The sequence below is a fragment of the Scyliorhinus torazame genome, chromosome 6, assembly GCF_047496885.1.
Source record: "Scyliorhinus torazame isolate Kashiwa2021f chromosome 6, sScyTor2.1, whole genome shotgun sequence".
Taxonomy (NCBI): Eukaryota; Metazoa; Chordata; class Chondrichthyes; order Carcharhiniformes; family Scyliorhinidae; genus Scyliorhinus; species Scyliorhinus torazame.
Window position 1 is genome coordinate 21,707,576 of NC_092712.1, and position 16,867 is coordinate 21,724,442.

General features: G+C 48.9%; 1 protein-coding gene across 1 annotated transcript in view; it reads left to right on the plus strand.

Moving 5' to 3' along the window:
- LOC140425686 (uncharacterized) overlaps positions 1-16,867 on the plus strand; it is a 349,955-nt gene that overhangs the window by 267,771 nt on the left and 65,317 nt on the right. Inside the window, exons 20-22 of the mRNA XM_072510182.1 lie at positions 3,926-3,964; positions 5,449-5,481; positions 7,156-7,194. Of these exons, the coding sequence (XP_072366283.1) occupies positions 3,926-3,964; positions 5,449-5,481; positions 7,156-7,194 (111 nt within the window). The remainder of the gene's footprint in view (positions 1-3,925; positions 3,965-5,448; positions 5,482-7,155; positions 7,195-16,867) is intronic.

Below are 16,867 nucleotides of genomic sequence, written 5' to 3' on the forward strand. Positions count from 1 at the left end.
CAATCAGACGGTTAGAGTACATTCATCAAGGATAATGGGTACAGATTACAAATCTTCTGTTCCACCACAGGGTGGCAAACGCAGAGAGGGTGAAGGTGTGGCTAAGGGAGCCGATTGGGTCCGAATGGAGGAGGCCTCCTGCACGGGGACCTCTCTCCGAGCCCTGGTCACTGCACCACTTCCAGCAACCCTCATATACACAGACACTCCAGGAAGCCAGTGGTAGTGGCCATCCTGAGGACATGGAACCAGTTTAGATGCTATTTTGAACTGAGCAAGATGTCCATGGAGGCCCCCATCTGCAATAACAACAAGTTCACACCAATAGGGATGAAGCTACCAACGGGACATAGGAAGAGGATGGAGAAACGATGACGGTAGAGGACATGTATTTGGACAACAGATTGGCAACCCTGGGGGAACTCACAGAAAAGCTCCAATCCCAAAAGGGAAAAAGTTCAGATCTCTGCAGCTCTGTAACATTCTCCACATGGAGATGAAAGAGTTCCACAGACCCACGCACACACTCCTGGACACGATGGTGGGGCTGGACTGGTTAGGGGATGACAATTACGGTGACATATACAGGAGGTTCCTGGAAAAAGTTCAGACTCCGCTGGACAAGATCTGATGAAAGTGGGGAGAGGAATTGGGCACAGAAATAGGGGGAGGACTCTGGGATGGAGGCACTGCACAGAGTCAACTCCATCTCCTCCTGTGCTGGGCTAAACCTGGGTAGCTAATGGTAGTGCACAAAGCACACTTTAACCAAAACTCATATGAGCAGATTCTTCCTGGCGATGGAGAACAAGTGTGAAAGGTGCCAGGGGGTCCGGCCAACCACACTCACATGTTCTGGTCATGCCCCAGACTCAGGGACTTCTGGACAGGGACTTCTGGACAGCCTCCTTCGAGGCTATGTCCAAGGTAGTGGGGGCGAGATGGAGCCATGACGTCTATGGCAGTCTTTGTTGTATCAGAGCAGCCAGAGCTCTGGACAGGAAAAGAGGTGGACGCCTTGGCCTTTGCCTCATTTATTGCCAGTCAGAGACTTCTGCTAGGATGGAGGGTCGGCAGCACTGCCCCGGGCCTCAGAGAGGCTCAGCAGACCAAGCCGAATTCCTGAGGGTAGAAAAAAAATCAAATTCGAAATATGAGGGCACGAACAGAAGTGGAGCAATTCGCAAACTTATTCACGGACTGTTTGATCTTTAGGCCTTCTAGTGGGGGTGGGGTGGGGGGGGGCGTGTAGCTAGGTAGCTAAAGGGGAAGGGGAAAGGAGGGAGGGGGGGGGGGGAAGGGAGGGATAGCCGCCCAGAGAGAGAAGAGCTGGAGAAGAATAGGGAAGAAAGTCCATCTATTAGAGGGAGCACAGGCCTTCCCTATATGGGTAGAAACGGGTAACAGCTGACCCTCCCCCACTAGTAGGCCTAAAGATCAAGGGGGGAGGGGGAGGGGGAGGGGGACCCCACATCCCCCCACCACGGGAGGGGGACCCCACATCCCCCCACCACCAACAGAGTGAGGGCTACAGACAACCAGGTGGAGGGAGACTCCAAACACACCAGGATACAGAAGGGGGAAACGAGAAATGCACCAGAAAACAGGTCTGGTGGTACAGAGAATTCCACTTGTTATGTAAATGTAAGACTTAATGTAGTACCATCATGTATTACTTACCCACCAATAGCCTGCCCACCGGTGCTCATTTTGGGTTCCGGCGGAACAACCAAACCCTGACCTCATTCCAACCTTGATCCAAACATGGACAAAAGAGTTGAATTCCAGAGGAGAAAAGAAATTGACTGCCTTGACATCAAGGCAGCTTGATCAAGTGTGGCATCAAGAACACCCTATTAAAACATCAGGAATTGGGAAGTTCTTCATTCGCTGGAGTCACATCAAGCACGAAGGAAGGTGGCTTTTGCATAACTCCCTGCTGTATTTTCATGGCAATACCTCAACTAATCAAAATCTACTTGCCAATCAATCAACATTCTGTTTCTCATGCAGTACAAATTGTCTCCTTTGAAATTTGGTATTCTTATGCACTGTCCCGCTGAGTGCAAGATGAAAAGCTTCTACGGCATTTCTCTTTTTTCAGCAATACTAGAGATGGTTTAGATATTGGGCGGGACTCCACCCAGCCCGCGACGAAATTGGGATTGGCAATCGATGTAGAATGGCTTCCGACGCCGGATCCGGGGTTGGCACCGGTTTGACGCCAGTTTGTGATGCTCCGCCCCATCCAAATCGGCGTCATCGGGACACGCGCCATGCGCATTCGCAAGGCCGTTGACATGTCTTCAGCTGGCCTACCCACGATGCTCCGCCCCCAATGAGCCAAGTTCCCAACGGCACGGGCCACAGCCTGCCGGCAGCTTAGTGTCCAGCGCCGGGATCCGTGCTGCTGGGCGGGGCCTTCTAGTAGGGCTGGATGGAGTACTGGGGGGTGGACAGGGAATGGGCTGTGGGGTCGGGGTGGGCAGGTTAGGTTTCCAGCATGGCCGGCGCCATGTCTTTCGGCGCAACCGATGCTGATCGTCAGACCTGCGCATTCGCGGCCCGGGACCCGGCGATTCTCCGGCCGATTCCCGCGCGATCTGCTAGCCCTTCACCGGTACCGGAATCAGTGAGGGGTTCGCGCTGATTTTCCCATCGTGCTCCACCCGCGGATTCTCCATTGCCGCTGGAACAGAGAATTCCGCCCCCTAATTCCCAAAAACCCAATCACACTGGGATCTGAGGAGATATGTTATTAAAAGGTAATTCCTTCACTTTATCATTCTGAGATCGAAACTCAGATCTCTGAATTTTAATTTTCACATTGGCAGTCTCCTGATGGAAGTCTTTATCCCCTTTTCCAAGAGTGCTCCTCTACTGCTTTGAAATTGTCTTTCTAAAAATGTGGATTCCCCAGTCCGCCGCCCCCTGTTTCTCAGCCACGTGCCATTCGCTGGGGGTGGGATTCTATCTTCCCACCGATTGTCAATGGGATTTCCCATTATAGTCACCCGGCACCACCGTGAAACCTGCTGGCGAGGCTGCACTGCCAGCGGGAAAAGAGAATCCCAATGACCGGAGAATTCCGGCCAGAATGCTTTATCAATGTCATGGCCGGGATTCTCCCCTAACCGGTGGGGCGGGGGGTCCCGGCGGGATGGAGTGGCGTGAACAAATCCGGCCTCGGGCCGTCCAAAGGTGCGGATTTCTCCACACCTTTAGGGGCCAAGCCCTCACCGTGAGGGGCTAGGCGCGCGCCGGAGTGGTTGGCGTGCCGCCGACCAACGTGGAAGGCCTTTGGCGCCACGCCAGCTGGGGCCGAAAGGACTGCGCCGGGCGGCGGAAGTCCGCGCATGCGCGGGAGCATCAGCGGCTGCTGACGCCATCCCTGCGCATGCACGGGGGGGGGGTCTCTTCCACGTCGGCCAAGGTGAAGACTGTGGCCGAGGCAGAGGGAAAAAAGTGCCCGCACAGCACAGGCCCGCCCGTGGATCGGTGGGCCCCGATCGCGGGCCAGGCCACCGTGGGGGAACCCCCTGGGACCAGATCGCCCCGCGCCCCCCCAGGACCCCGGAGCCCGCCCGCGCCGCCTAGTCCCGCCGGGAAGAGAGGTGGTTTGATTTGATTCTCGCCGGCGGGACAGGCATTCCAGCAACGGGACTTCAGCCCATCGCGGGCCAGAGAATCGCGGGGGGGGGGGGGGGCTTGCCGACCATGCGGCGTGATTCCCGACCCTGTCGAATATCCGGTGCCGGGGAATTTGGCAACCGGCGGGGGCGGGATTCACGCCAGCCCCCGGCGATTCTCCGACCCGGTGGGGGGGGTCGGAGAATCCCGCCCCATTACTTTACAAAGATATTCAGTTGTAACAGTGGATTCTTTTGAAGCACAAAGACTCAGCTGACTTATTCTCTGTCCACAGATTGGTTGCTGATTGAAGAAAAACAACTTATACAAAAACGTAAGTTCCAGAGGATTTGGTTTGAGGTAAAAGGACAGTCCAATGGGATAGAACATAGGGCTCGAACCACTATGGACTTTGTAGATATTTATTTCATGTCACAAACCAGTAAACTACAGATCAAGTGAGTTCTTAATTTTATCGGAAGTAATGAAATTGAACTTGATCTTCTAAGTTACTTCAAAGTATCTCTTATTTTTTGTTGACATTGCTAAAAAAACTTGATGATAACATAGAACATAGAACATTACAGCGCAGTACAGGCCCTTCGGCCCTTGATGTTGCGCCGACCTGTTAAACCACTCTAAAGCCCATCTACACTATTCCCTTATCGTCCATATGTCTGTCCAATGACCACTTGAATGCCCTTAGTGTTGGCGAGTCCACTACTGTTGCAGGCAGGGCATCCCACGCCCTTACTACTCTCTGAGTAAAGAACCTACCTCTGACATCTGTCTTAACTGATATAATTTAAATTATTACCATGGAAAGCCAAGGAGTTGGTGACCTCTGCAACACATAAAAGTTGACTACGAAATTGCAATTGTTTTGCAAGACAGGTTTGCGATATCGGCTGTGATTCTCTGTTCCGAATTCACCCTGCTCCTGTCGCCAGCGAGAATGGAGAATTTGGGGCTCAGCCAAAACTCCATTCACTGGGCAGGAACGGAGACTCCCGTTGGTGTGAACAGACGGAGAATTCTAGCCATAGTATATCAATAGTACAGATTAAATACTACAAAGAGAGTTGCTACATTTTGACATTAGGTGGTTACATCTAAATCTTAACTATTTTTTGCTAATTGTTATTGATTCTTTGGAGCGATTGAAGCTAACAAATAAAATGAAATATCCCGGGTAGGATTCTCCAGTCCGTCGGCCGTGTTTTCCGGATTGGCGCGTCCCCGTTGGCAGCAGGATTCTCCTTTCCCGCAACCGGCCAATGGAGTTTCACATTGTGGCTACCCCATGCCGTTGGGAAACCCCTAGGTGTCTTTAGGATGCACTGCCGGCGGACCGGAGGATCCGGCCGACGCAGAATTCCACTCCCTGGGCGTCATTCTCCGCCGGCGGGAGTCTCCGTTTTGCCGGCGCCCGGGGGTTTCCCGACGGCGTGGGGCTGCCCCACAATGGGAAACCCCATTGACCGGCCGGCGTTACGGAGACTCCCGCCGGCGGGTCGGGGCAGAAATGTGGCGGGGCGGGATGGAGAATTTCGCCCCATATCTTTGAAGCTGTTTATAAGGCCAAAACCCTTTTTTAAAAATCGATCTTTACAGGGCTACATGATACTTTTAACAAGACTGAATGTCTAACAACACAAATCTAAACACCTATTGTGGGTCGTTGCACACCGACTCTCACTTTATTGCAACTTTGCAATTTATTGTACTTCTTTACTTGTGACATCTTTAGTAGTTATTTTAATGAAGAAGACAGCACTTTAGTAATCATTTTCTTTATTGTGTTTTCTTTATTAACAGAGAAGCTGTTAGCAGAACGAGCCATGGAAATAGGTACGTTTTTTTATGAGGAAAGTCAATGCCAGAGATGGCTAAGCAGTTTTTAAAAAATGTGTTTTCAGCAGAGCAGTGATGTTCAGCGAACCAAGCAGACTCTGCAGTCAATCTGCTAAGAGGGCCATGAACTCCAGGAAAACCTGGAGATACCACATCCTGGATTGCTATAGTTTCCTGTAGCCATGATGGGGGCACTGAGCCTCTGCCCACGCAAGGGAAGATGTAAGTTTGGAAGCCAGTATTCTGAAGGGCTGGTATGAACTCTACTGCGGAGGGATTTCAAGGCTATTATCATGATTTGAACTTCAGAAATGGCAATTTTTCAAACATGTTTGCAGCCACACACTGACAAGGAAGTATTCTGAATGTGAGTTTCTCTACTTTTGGAGAAGGGTCTTCAACAACCCCATTCAAAACCTGGCACATAGGACAGGTTAGTGCCTTGAATTTCCCCCTATCTAGCATGGATGCCTGCCAAACGCATCCAAATTAAATGCAGGTCACCTGACCCGATGTACTCCAGCAGCATCAGCATTAAACTAGCAGTAGAAGCAATTATGTCCTTAAAAACTAGAATCTTGGTCACGGAAATTCAGCCCCCAAGTCAAAATCTGAAACACTGTAATGAACCTCCTCAGAATCTGGGATATATGACTTCTAACTTTCTCTCAACTAGCCACTCAAGGCCAGAATTGAACCTGGGTCCCTGACACTGTAGGCAGCAGTGCTAACCACTGTGGTACTTATTGTCTGTGGAGTTTGAATGTTCTCCCCTTGTCTGCATGGGTTTCCTCTGGGTTCTCTGTTTTTTTCCCCACAGTCCAAAGATGTGCAGGTTGAGTGGATTGGCCATTCTAAATTGCTTCTTAGTGTTCAAAGATGTGCAGGTTAAATACTGGGTTACGGGGATAGGACGGGGTAGTGGGTCTAGGTAGAGTTCTTTTTCGGAGTATCGGCGCAGACTCGATGGGCCGAATGGGCCTCCACCTGCACTGTAGGGATTCTGTGGATTTTAGAAGGTATATATATGGAAGCACAGACTGAGATAAAGAGAAATGCCTTCACTCAAAGGGCTTGTGAACATTTGTCGTTGTCTACCCCAGACGATTGTGGATGCTCCATCTTTGAATGTACTTGAGGCTGGGAAAGGCAGATTTTGGGGGATTCAAGTAATATCAGGAATGGGTGGGAAATTGTGTCTGAGGCTGAAGTTCAGCCATGACCATATTGCATGGTGCAGGTGGCGTGAGGGACCATATGGTCTGCTCTTGCTTCTATCTTTAGATTCTTACTATTAATTAGTGAATCAAACGATTAAATTGTTCACTCCAAATGCTATTTAGACGACTTGAAGTGAATTTGAGTTGATTTTTTAAAAAGACAAATGGATAGTTGTGAGTGGTTAAAGTCCATTGTTTTTACGCTTTGAGGTTTTATAAAAAAAACTCCATTGATAGGAAAAGAATGATCTCCATACTGAGACCGTGGAATCAGTGAATTTACTTTCTAAATTCAAGTAGCACTGCTTATGCGATTCTTTGGAAAGTGAAAATAATTGACCACTGCCAACTATCAACATTCACAAAGGAATTGTTTGGTGGTGAACTATTGAATTGTACATGACAACTAATTCAGTGCTTAACGTTAAGCAAATCTATTCTCTGTCAACAGAAATTATGCTCCAGAAGGAAAATGCTCAAATACAAAAGCGTAAGTTATGAGAATATTTGGTGTAAATGATATTTACAAGTGTCTTGTTTAAAATCTAAAGTGAGTTTAAAGATTCAATCTGGGTGGAGGAATGTAACATGAATTCTGATAAAGTTACAGATTTTGCTTTTGTTGTATTTTTTGAGGAGGGAGGGTTTCAGATTCCTGGATAATTGGGGCTCATTCTGGGGTAGGTGGGACCTCTACAAATGGGATGGTCTACACCTGGACCAGAGGGGTACCAATATCCTGGGGGGGGGGGAAATTTGCTAATGCTCTTCGGGAGGGTTTAAACTAGTTCAGCAGAGGATTGGGAAACTGAATTGTAGCTCCAGTATACAGGAGGTTGAGAGTAGTGAGGTCATGAGTAAGGTTTCAAAGTTGCAGGAGTGTACCGGCAGGCAGGAAGGTGGTTTAAAGTGTGTCTTCTTCAATGCCAGGAGCATCTGGAATAAGGTGGGTGAACTTGCGGCATGGGTTGGTACCTGGGTCTTCGATGTTGTGGCCATTTCGGAGACATGGATCGAGCAGGGACAGGAATGGTTGTTGCAGGTGCCGGGGTTTGGCTATTTCAGTAAGCTCAGGGAAGGTGGTAAAAGAGGGGCAGGGGTGGCATTGTTAGTCAAGGACAGTATTACGGTGGCAGAAAGGACGTTTGATGAGGACTCGTCTACTGAGGTAGTATGGACTGAGGTTAGAAACAGGAAAGGAGAGGTCACCCTGTTAGGGGTTTTCTATCGGCCTCCGAAAAGTTCCAGAGATGTAGAGGAAAGGATTGCAAAGATGATTCTGGAGTGAAAGTAACAGGGTAGTTGTTATGGGGGACTTTAACTTTCCAAATATTGACTGGAAACGCTATAGTTCGAGTACTTTAGATGGGTCCATTTTTGTCCAATGTGTGCAGGAGGGTTTCCTGACACAGTATGTAGATAGGCCAATGAGAGGCGAAGCCATATTGGATTTGGTACTGTGTAATGAACCAGGACAGGTGTTAGATTTGAAGGTTAAGTTTGCAGACGACACAAAGGTTGGTGGAATTGCGGATAGCGATGAGGACTGTCTGAGGATACAGCAGGATTTAGATTGTCTGGAGACTTGGGCGGAGAGATGGCAGATGGAATTTAATCCGGAAAAATGTGAGGTAATGCATTTTGGAAGGTCTAATGCAGGTAGGGAATATACAGTGAATGGTAGAACCCTCAAGAGTATTGAAAGTCAAAGAGATCTAGGAGTACAGGTCCACAGGTCATTGAAAGGGGCAACACAGGTGGAGAAGGTAGTCAAGAAGGCATACGGCATACTTGCCTTCATTGGCCGGGGCATTGAGTATAAGAATTGGCAAGTCATGTTGCAGCTGTATAGAACCTTAGTTAGGCCACACTTGGAGTATAGTGTTCAATTCTGGTCGCCACACTACCAGAAGGATGTGGAGGCTTTAGAGAGGGTGCAGAAGAGATTTACCAGAATGTTGCCTGATATGGAGGGCATAAGCTATGAGGAGCGGTTGAATAAACTCGGTTTGTTCTCACTGGAACGAATGAGGTTGAGGGGCGACCTGATAGAGGTATACAAAATTATGAGAGGCATAGACAGAGTGGATAGTCAGAGGCTTTTCCCCAGGGTAGAGGGGTCAATTACTAGGGGACATAGGTTTAAGGTGAGAGGGGCAAGGTTTAGAGTAGATGTACGAGGCAAGTTTTTTACGCAGAGGGTAGTGGGTACCTGGAACTCGCTACCGGAGGAGGTAGTGGAAGCAGGGACGATAGGGACATTTAAGGGGCATCTTGACAAATATATGAATAGGATGGGAATAGAAGGATACGGACCCAGGAAGTGTAGAAGATTGTAGTTTAGTCGGGCAGTATGGTCGGCACGGGCTTGGAGGGCCGAAGGGCCTGTTCCTGTGCTGTACATTTCTTTGTTCTTTGTTCTTTGTTCACTTTGGTGATAGTGACCACAATTCGATTACGTTTACTTTAGTGATGGAAAGGGATAGGTATATACCGCAGGGCAAGAGTTATATCTGGGGGAAAGGCAATTATGATGCAATGAGGCAAGACTTAGGATGCATCGGATGGAGAGGAAAACTGCAGGGGATGGGCACAATGGAAATGTGGAGCTTGTTCAAGGAACAGCTACTGCGTGTCCTTGATAAGTATATACCTGTCACGCAGGGAGGAAGTGGTCGAGCGAGGGAACCGTCGTTTACTAAAGCAGTTGAAACACTTGTCAAGAGGAAGAAGGAGGCTTATGTAAAGATGAGACGTGAAGGTTCAGTTAGGGCGCTCGAGAATTACAAGTTAGCTAGGAAGGACCTAAAGAGAGAGCTAAGAAGAGCCAGGAGGGGACATGAGAAGTCTTTGGCAGGTAGGATCAAGGATAACCCTAACGCTTTCTATAGATATGTCAGGAATAAAAGAATGACTAGGGTAAGAGTAGGGCCAGTCAAGGACAGTAGTGGGAAGTTGTGCGTGGAGTCCGAGGAGATAGGAGAGGTGCTAAATGAATATTTTTCGTCAGTATTCACACAGGAAAAAGACAATGTTGTCGAGGAGAATACTGAGATACAGGCTACTAGACTAGACGGGCTTGAGGTTCATAAGGAGGAGGTATTAGCAATTCTGGAAAGTGTGAAAATAGATAAGTCCTCTGAGCAGGATGGGATTGATCCTAGAATTCTCTGGGAAGCTAGGGAGGAGAATGCTGAGCCTTTGGCTTTGATCTTTAAGCCATCTTTGTCTACAGGAATAGTGCCAGAAGACTGGAGGATAGCAAATGTTGTCCCCTTGTTCAAGAACGGGTGTAGAGACAACCCCGGTAACTATAGACCAGTGAGCCTTACATCTGTTGTGGGCAAAGTCTTGGCAAGGTTTATAAGAGATAGGATGTATAATCATCTGGAAAGGAATTTGATTAGAGATAGTCAACACAGTTTTGTGAAGGGTAGGTCATGCCTCACAAACCTTATTGAGTTCTTTGAGAAGGTGACCAAGCAGGTGGATGAGGGTAAAGCAGTTGATGTGGTGTATATGGATTTCAGTAAAGCGTTTGATAAGGTTCCCCACGGTAGGCTATTGCAGAAAATACGGAGGCATGGGATTCAGGGTAATTTAGCAGTTTGGATCAGAACTTGGCTAGCTGGAAGAAGACAAAGGGTGGTGGTTGATGGGAAATGTTCAGCCTGGAGTCCAGTTACTAGTGGTGTACCACAAGGATCTGTTTTGGGGCCACTGCTGTTTGTCATTTTTATAAATGACCTGGAGGAGGGCGTAGAAGGATGGGTGAGTAAATTTGCAGATGACACTAAAGTCGGTGGAGTTGTGGACAGTGTGGAAGGATGTTACAAGTTACAAAGGGACATAGATAAGCTGCAGAGCTGGGCTGAGAGGTGGCAAATGGAGTTTAATGCAGAAAAGTGTGAGGTGATTCATTTTGGAAGGAATAACAGGAAGACAGAGTACTGGGCTAATGGTAAGATTCTTGGTGGTGTGGATGAGCAGAGAGATCTCAGTGTCCATGTACATAGATCCCTGAAAGTTGCCACCCAGGTTGAGAGGGTTGTTCAGAAGGCGTACGGTGTGTTAGCTTTTATTAGTAGAGGGATTGAGTTTCGGAGCCATGAGGTCATGTTGCAGCTGTACAAATCTCTGGTGCGGCCGCATTTGGAGTATTGCATGCAATTCTGGTCACCGCATTATCGGAAGGATGTGGAAGCATTGGAAAGGGTGCAGAGGAGATTTACCAGAATGTTGCCTGGTATGGAGGGAAAATCTTATGAGGAAAGGCTGAGGGACTTGAGGCTGTTTTCGTTAGAGAGAAGAAGGTTAAGAGATGACTTCATTGAGGCATACAAGATGATCAGAGGATTGGATAGGGTGGACAGTGAGAGCCTTTTTCCTCGGATGGTGATGTCTAGCATGAGGGGACATACATTTAAATTGAGGGGAGATAGATATAAGACAGATGTCAGAGGTAGGTTCTTTACTCAGAGAGTAGTAAGGGCGTGGAATGCCCTGCCTGCAAAAGTAGTGGACTCGCCAACACTAAGGTCATTCAAATGGTCATTGGATAGACATATGGACGATAAGGGAATAGTGTAGATGGACTTTAGAGTGGTTTCACAGGTCGGCGCAACATCGAGGGCCGAAGGGCCTGTACTGCGCTGTAATGTTCTATGTTCTATGTTCAGCTCAACAGAAACATGAAAATAAAAGGAAATAAAAGAAAATACATAATTGGGCAACACAAAGTACACAATGTAACTACATAAACACCGGCATCCGCTGAAGCATCAGTGGTGAAGTGTTATTCAGGTCGATCCATAAGAGGGTCATTTAGGAGTCTGGTAACAGTGGGAAAGAAGTTGTTTTTGAATCTGCTCGTGCCTCTTCTCAGACTTTTGTATCTCCTGCCCGATGGAAGAGGTTGGAAGAGTGAGTGAGCCGGGTGGGAGGGATCTTTGATTATGCTGCCCGCTTTCCCCAGGCAGCGGGAGGTGTAGATAGCATCAATGGATGGGAGGCAGGTTTGTGTGATGTACTGGGCTGTGTTCATGACTCTCTGAAGTTTCTTGCGGTCTTGGGCCGAGCAGTTGCAATGCCAGGCTGTGATGCAGTCAGATAGGATGCTTTCTATGGTGCATCGGTAAAAGTTGGTAAGCGTTAATGTGGACATGCCGAATTTCCTTAGTTTCCTGAGGAAGTATAGGCGCTGTTGTGCTTTCTTGGTGGTAGCGTTGACGTGGGTGGACCAGGATAGATTTTTGGTGATGTGCACCCCTAGGAATTTGAAACTGCTAACCATCTCCACCTCGGCCCCGTTGATGCTGACAGGGGTGTGTACAGTACTTTGCTTCCTGAAGTCAATTACCAGCTCTTTAGTTTTGCTGGCATGGAGGGATAGATTGTTGTCGCTACACCACTCCACTAGGTTCTCTATTCCCCCTCCTGTATTCTGACTCGTAGTTATTCGAGATCCGGCCCACTGTGGTCGTATCGTCAGAAAACTTGTAGACGGAGTTGGAACCAAATTTTGCCACGCAGTCGTGTGTGTGCAGCGAGTATAGTAGGGGGCTAAGTACGCAGCCTTGCGGGGCCCCGGTATTGAGGACTATTGTGGAGGAGGTGTTGTTGTTTAGTCTTACTGATTGTGGTCTGTCAAGGATCCAGTTGCAGAGTGAGGAGCCAAGTCCTAGATTTTGGAGCTTTTGTATGAGCTTGGCTGGGATTATGGTGTTGAAGGCAGAGCTGTAGTCAATAAATAGGAGTCTAATGTAGGAGTCCTTGTTTTCGAGATGCTCTAGGGATGAGTGTAGGGCCAGGGAAATGGAATCTGCTGTGGACCATTGCGGCGGTATGTGAATTGCAGTGGATCTAGGCGTTCTGGGAGTATGGAGGTGATGCGCTTCATGACTAACCTCTCGAAGCACTTCATTACAACTGAAGTCAGGGCCACCAGATGGTAATCATTGAGGCACGTTGCCTGGTTCTTCTTTGGCACCGGTATGATAGTGGTCTTCTTGAAGCAGGTGGGGACCTTGGAGTGGAGTAGGGACAGGTTAAAGATGTCCGCGAACACATCTGCCAGCTGGTCCACGCAGGCTCTGAGTGCACGACCAGGGATTCCGTCTGGACACGTCGCCTTCCGAGTGTTCACTTTCAGGAAGGCCGATCTGACTTTGGAAGCTGTGATGGTGGGTATGGGTGAATTATGGGCTGCTGGGGCACTCAACATTGGATTGTTGGTTACCTGCCCGAACCAAGCATAGAATGCATTGAGTTCATCGGGGAGGGGTGCGCTGCTGCTGGAGATACTGCTCGGCGCCGCTTTGTAGCCCGTTATGTTGTTTAGGCCTTGCCACAACCGCCGAGAGTCTGTAACGCTAGTCTGTGACTCTAGCTTGGTCTGATATTCTCTCTTAGCATCTCGGATGGCTTTGCGGAGGTCATACCTGGATTTCTTGTATAGGTCAGGGTCGCCTGACTTGAACACCTCAGACCTGTCCTTCAGTAGGAAGGCCTGTCAATCTCGCGATTGAGCGATGGTTTCCGGTTGGGGAACGTACATACTGCTTTCTTTGGCATGCAGTCATCCACACATTTACTGATGAAGTCTGTGACGGTGGTGGCATACTCATTTAAGTTCTTAAATATGGACCAGTCCACTGTCTCCAAGCAGTCATGTAGGAGCTCTTCTGTTTCCTCGGACCAGCACTGCACGATCTTCTTAGCTGGATTCTCCCGCTTGAGTTTCTGCTTGAATGCCTGGAGAAAGAACACCGTCTTATGGTCTGATTTCCCAAAGTGCAGCCGGGGGATGGAACGGTAGGCGCCCTTGAGTTTTGAGTAGCAGTGGTCAAAAGTGTTGTCGCCCCTGGTGGAACAGGAGATGTGCAGGTGGAATTTTGGCAGTACACTCTTGAGATTGGCCTTGTTGAAGTCCCCGGCCACGATGAACGAGGCCTCCAGGTGTTCTGTTTTGTAGTTGTTTATAACTGTGTATAGCTCGTCCAGTGCTGGTAACCTGACAGAGCTTCACAACGTGTCATTACACACAAAACCATTGACAGTAGAACAGATCCCAAAGGAGTATAAAGATGGGCAGCACAGTAGCACAGTAGTTAGCACTGTTGCTTCACAGTGCCAGGGTCCCAGGTTCGATTCCCGGCTTGGATCACTGTCTGTGCGGAGTCTGCATGTTCTCCCCGTGTTTGCGTGGGTTTCCTCCAGGTGCTCCGGTTTCCTCCCACAAATCCCGAAAGACGTGCTGTTAGGTGAATTGGACATTCTGGGCTGGATTCACCGCACCCCGAAGCCGAAATCAAGGCCAGCACAGGGGGGGAAGAATCCATTTTCCCGCAAGGAATCGGTACCATACTCGTGGAGTACGCCGCACTCGGACCTATCTGGGGCCATCGCCAGAGGCCCGCTCCGCCATTCTCCGCCCCTGACCGGCCAAAGTCCTGACAGCGTGGATCTAATGTGGTCCAGCCGGAAGGGACTCACTGTGCGGAGTCTTCACATCCTCCCCGTGTGTGCGTGGGTTTCCTCCGGGTGCTCCGGTTTCCTCCCACAGTCCAAAGATGTGCAGGTTAGGTGGATTGGCCGTGATAAATTGCCCTTAGTGTCCAAAATTGCCCTTAGTGTTGGGTGGGGTTACTGGGTTATGGGGATAGGGTGGAGGTGTGGACTTGGGTAGGGTGCTCTTTCCAAGAGCCGGTACAGACTCGATGGGCCGAATGGCCTCCTTCTGCACTGTAAATTCTATGATAATCTATGACTAGCGTGGCGGCTGCGGACTTGGGGCGAACCAATCGTAGGGGTTTATAGGCGTCCGGGAAATGTTTGTGCGGGCGGTCAGGGTCGTGCGCGCGGCGATCGGGGGGTTTATTCTTAGGGTCCAGCTCCGAGGTCCGAGTCCGCCATGGAGCACGGCATGGCCGATGGAGGCTGCCGCCGTGCGCATGCGCAGCCTCCGACCTGGAAGTGCGGGGGCCTGTGTCTGCAGCAAAAGCTGATAGATCTACCCCAGGTCCCTGCTCGCCCCCTGCAGGGCTAGGAATTTGTGGGCCTTTCACGCCAGTTTTTCCAGCCCTCTGAATTGTCCCTCAGTGCACCTGAACAGGTGCCGGAATGTGGCGACTAGGGGCTTTTCACAATAACTTCATAGCAGCGTTAATATAAGACTACTTGTGACAATAAAGATTATTGTGTGTATCTCAGGTGAGGGGGTCTACAAGGAGAATATCATCTAGAGATAGGGGAGAGTATGAGACCAATTCAGCATCTGCTGAGAGGAATTCCAGCTGCCCTCAAGTGAAATGTGAAAGACAAAACCACAGAGCTGGGAAAGAGGGGTGTAATGAAAAAATTGACAACTCCCACAGACTGGATTAGCAGCATGATAGCAGTGAAACATCCCGGAAAGCTGCAATAAAACACAATGCGCTGAAAAAAATGCGGAGAGAAAAACATTTTGAAGTCTTCAGGGCATTCTGGATGCGGTTTGGGAGAAACAGAGCATGCCATTTGGCATTTACACAGCTCCAGAGGAGTACCAACACAGACAGTATGAGGTAGTCAGTGATTTTCCTGGCGTGGAAGCCGGAGTGGATGATCTATTATTCTATGGCTGTGAAGACGCAATGGATAAAACCACAGCTGAACATAGTAAGAAGTCTTACACCAGGGAAAAGTCCAATAGGTTTGTTTCAAACACTAGCTTTCGGAGCACTGGTCTTTCCTCACCTGAGGAAGGAGCAGTGCTCCGAAAGCTAGTGATTCCAAACAAACCTGTTGGACTTTAACCTGGTGATGTAAGACTTCTTACTGTGCCCACCCCAGTCCAACGCCGGCATCTCCACATTGTAGCTGAACATGATCATGGTCCTAGCTATGAGTTTATCAGATGAATCTGAAGCCGAACAAGGAGAAATTGCATCAAAAGATGTCTGAAATCAAGAACACGTGTCATGTATTGACAACAAAAAGATCTTTGCTCAAATCCTGACAAAGTGAGAGCTGTAGTAGCAACCGGCAACCGTGAAAGCAGTGCAGCAATTTGTTGTATCTGTGAACCATCCAGTTATTTTTGCCCAACCATCGGATTTCAATGCAGAAGTAGGTTATTTGGTCCATTGAGTCTGCCCCAGCCCTCTAAAAGAGCACCCTACCTACGTTCACTCCATACCGCCCCTTCCCCCCCCACCCTATCCCCTTAACCTAACCTAACCTAACCTCTTTGGACTGTGGGAGGAATCCGGAGCACCCGGAGGAAACCCTTGCAGACAAGGGGAGAATGTGCAGACTCCGCACAGACTGTGACTCAAGGCTGGAATCGAACCCGGATCCCTGGCGCTGTGATGCACCAGTGCTAACCACCAAGTCACTGTGCCGCCACTCTCCTTCAGCAGAGTATGAACCGTTACGCAAGCTCACTGCCAAGGAGGTGCTGTGGCATTGAGGAACAGAACAAGAAGCAATCTAGCTTCTTGCAACCCCTGATGACAGGGCCAGTGCTTGTACTATGATGTCGATGAGGAAGGAAGTCACCTTAAAGTGTGATGACAGCAAGACAGGTCTGGGAGCTCCCCTGATGCATCTCGGACACAAAAGCAAATGGAACAACACTACACTCAAATCGAGTAAGAGTAGCTGGCTATTGTTTTTGCCTGCGAACGTGGGAAAAGCAATGTAGCAGTGGAACCCAACCACAAGCTCCTTCAAAACATTTGTCAGAATCTAATCTGCTTCAAAGAGACTGCATGAATGTTATTTTGCTTACAAATATATCATCTGGACATGAAATACAAACAAGGAAAACAGATGCACATTGTAGACTTGCTGCTGAGAGCAGTGCAGCACATGAAGAAAGTTGAGAGGGTCACAACAGAATGCAGAATCTTCCAGATTCAACGTGAAGCAGCAACGAGACACCTGGAAACCATTAACCCTGCAGAGCCACTGAACTGACAGACAAGCGCCTTGCTCAAATCAAGTCAATTATCCAACAGGTTACAACTCTAAAGGTGCTTCAAGAAGCAGTGATGAAAGGATGGCCTGAGAGCATCAAGGGCACACCTGCGGTCACAAGTGAATATTGGGCATACCGAGATGAATTGACAGGCCAAGGTGGCATCATGTACAAAGGATGCGTTATCATCCCAAAGTAAGTG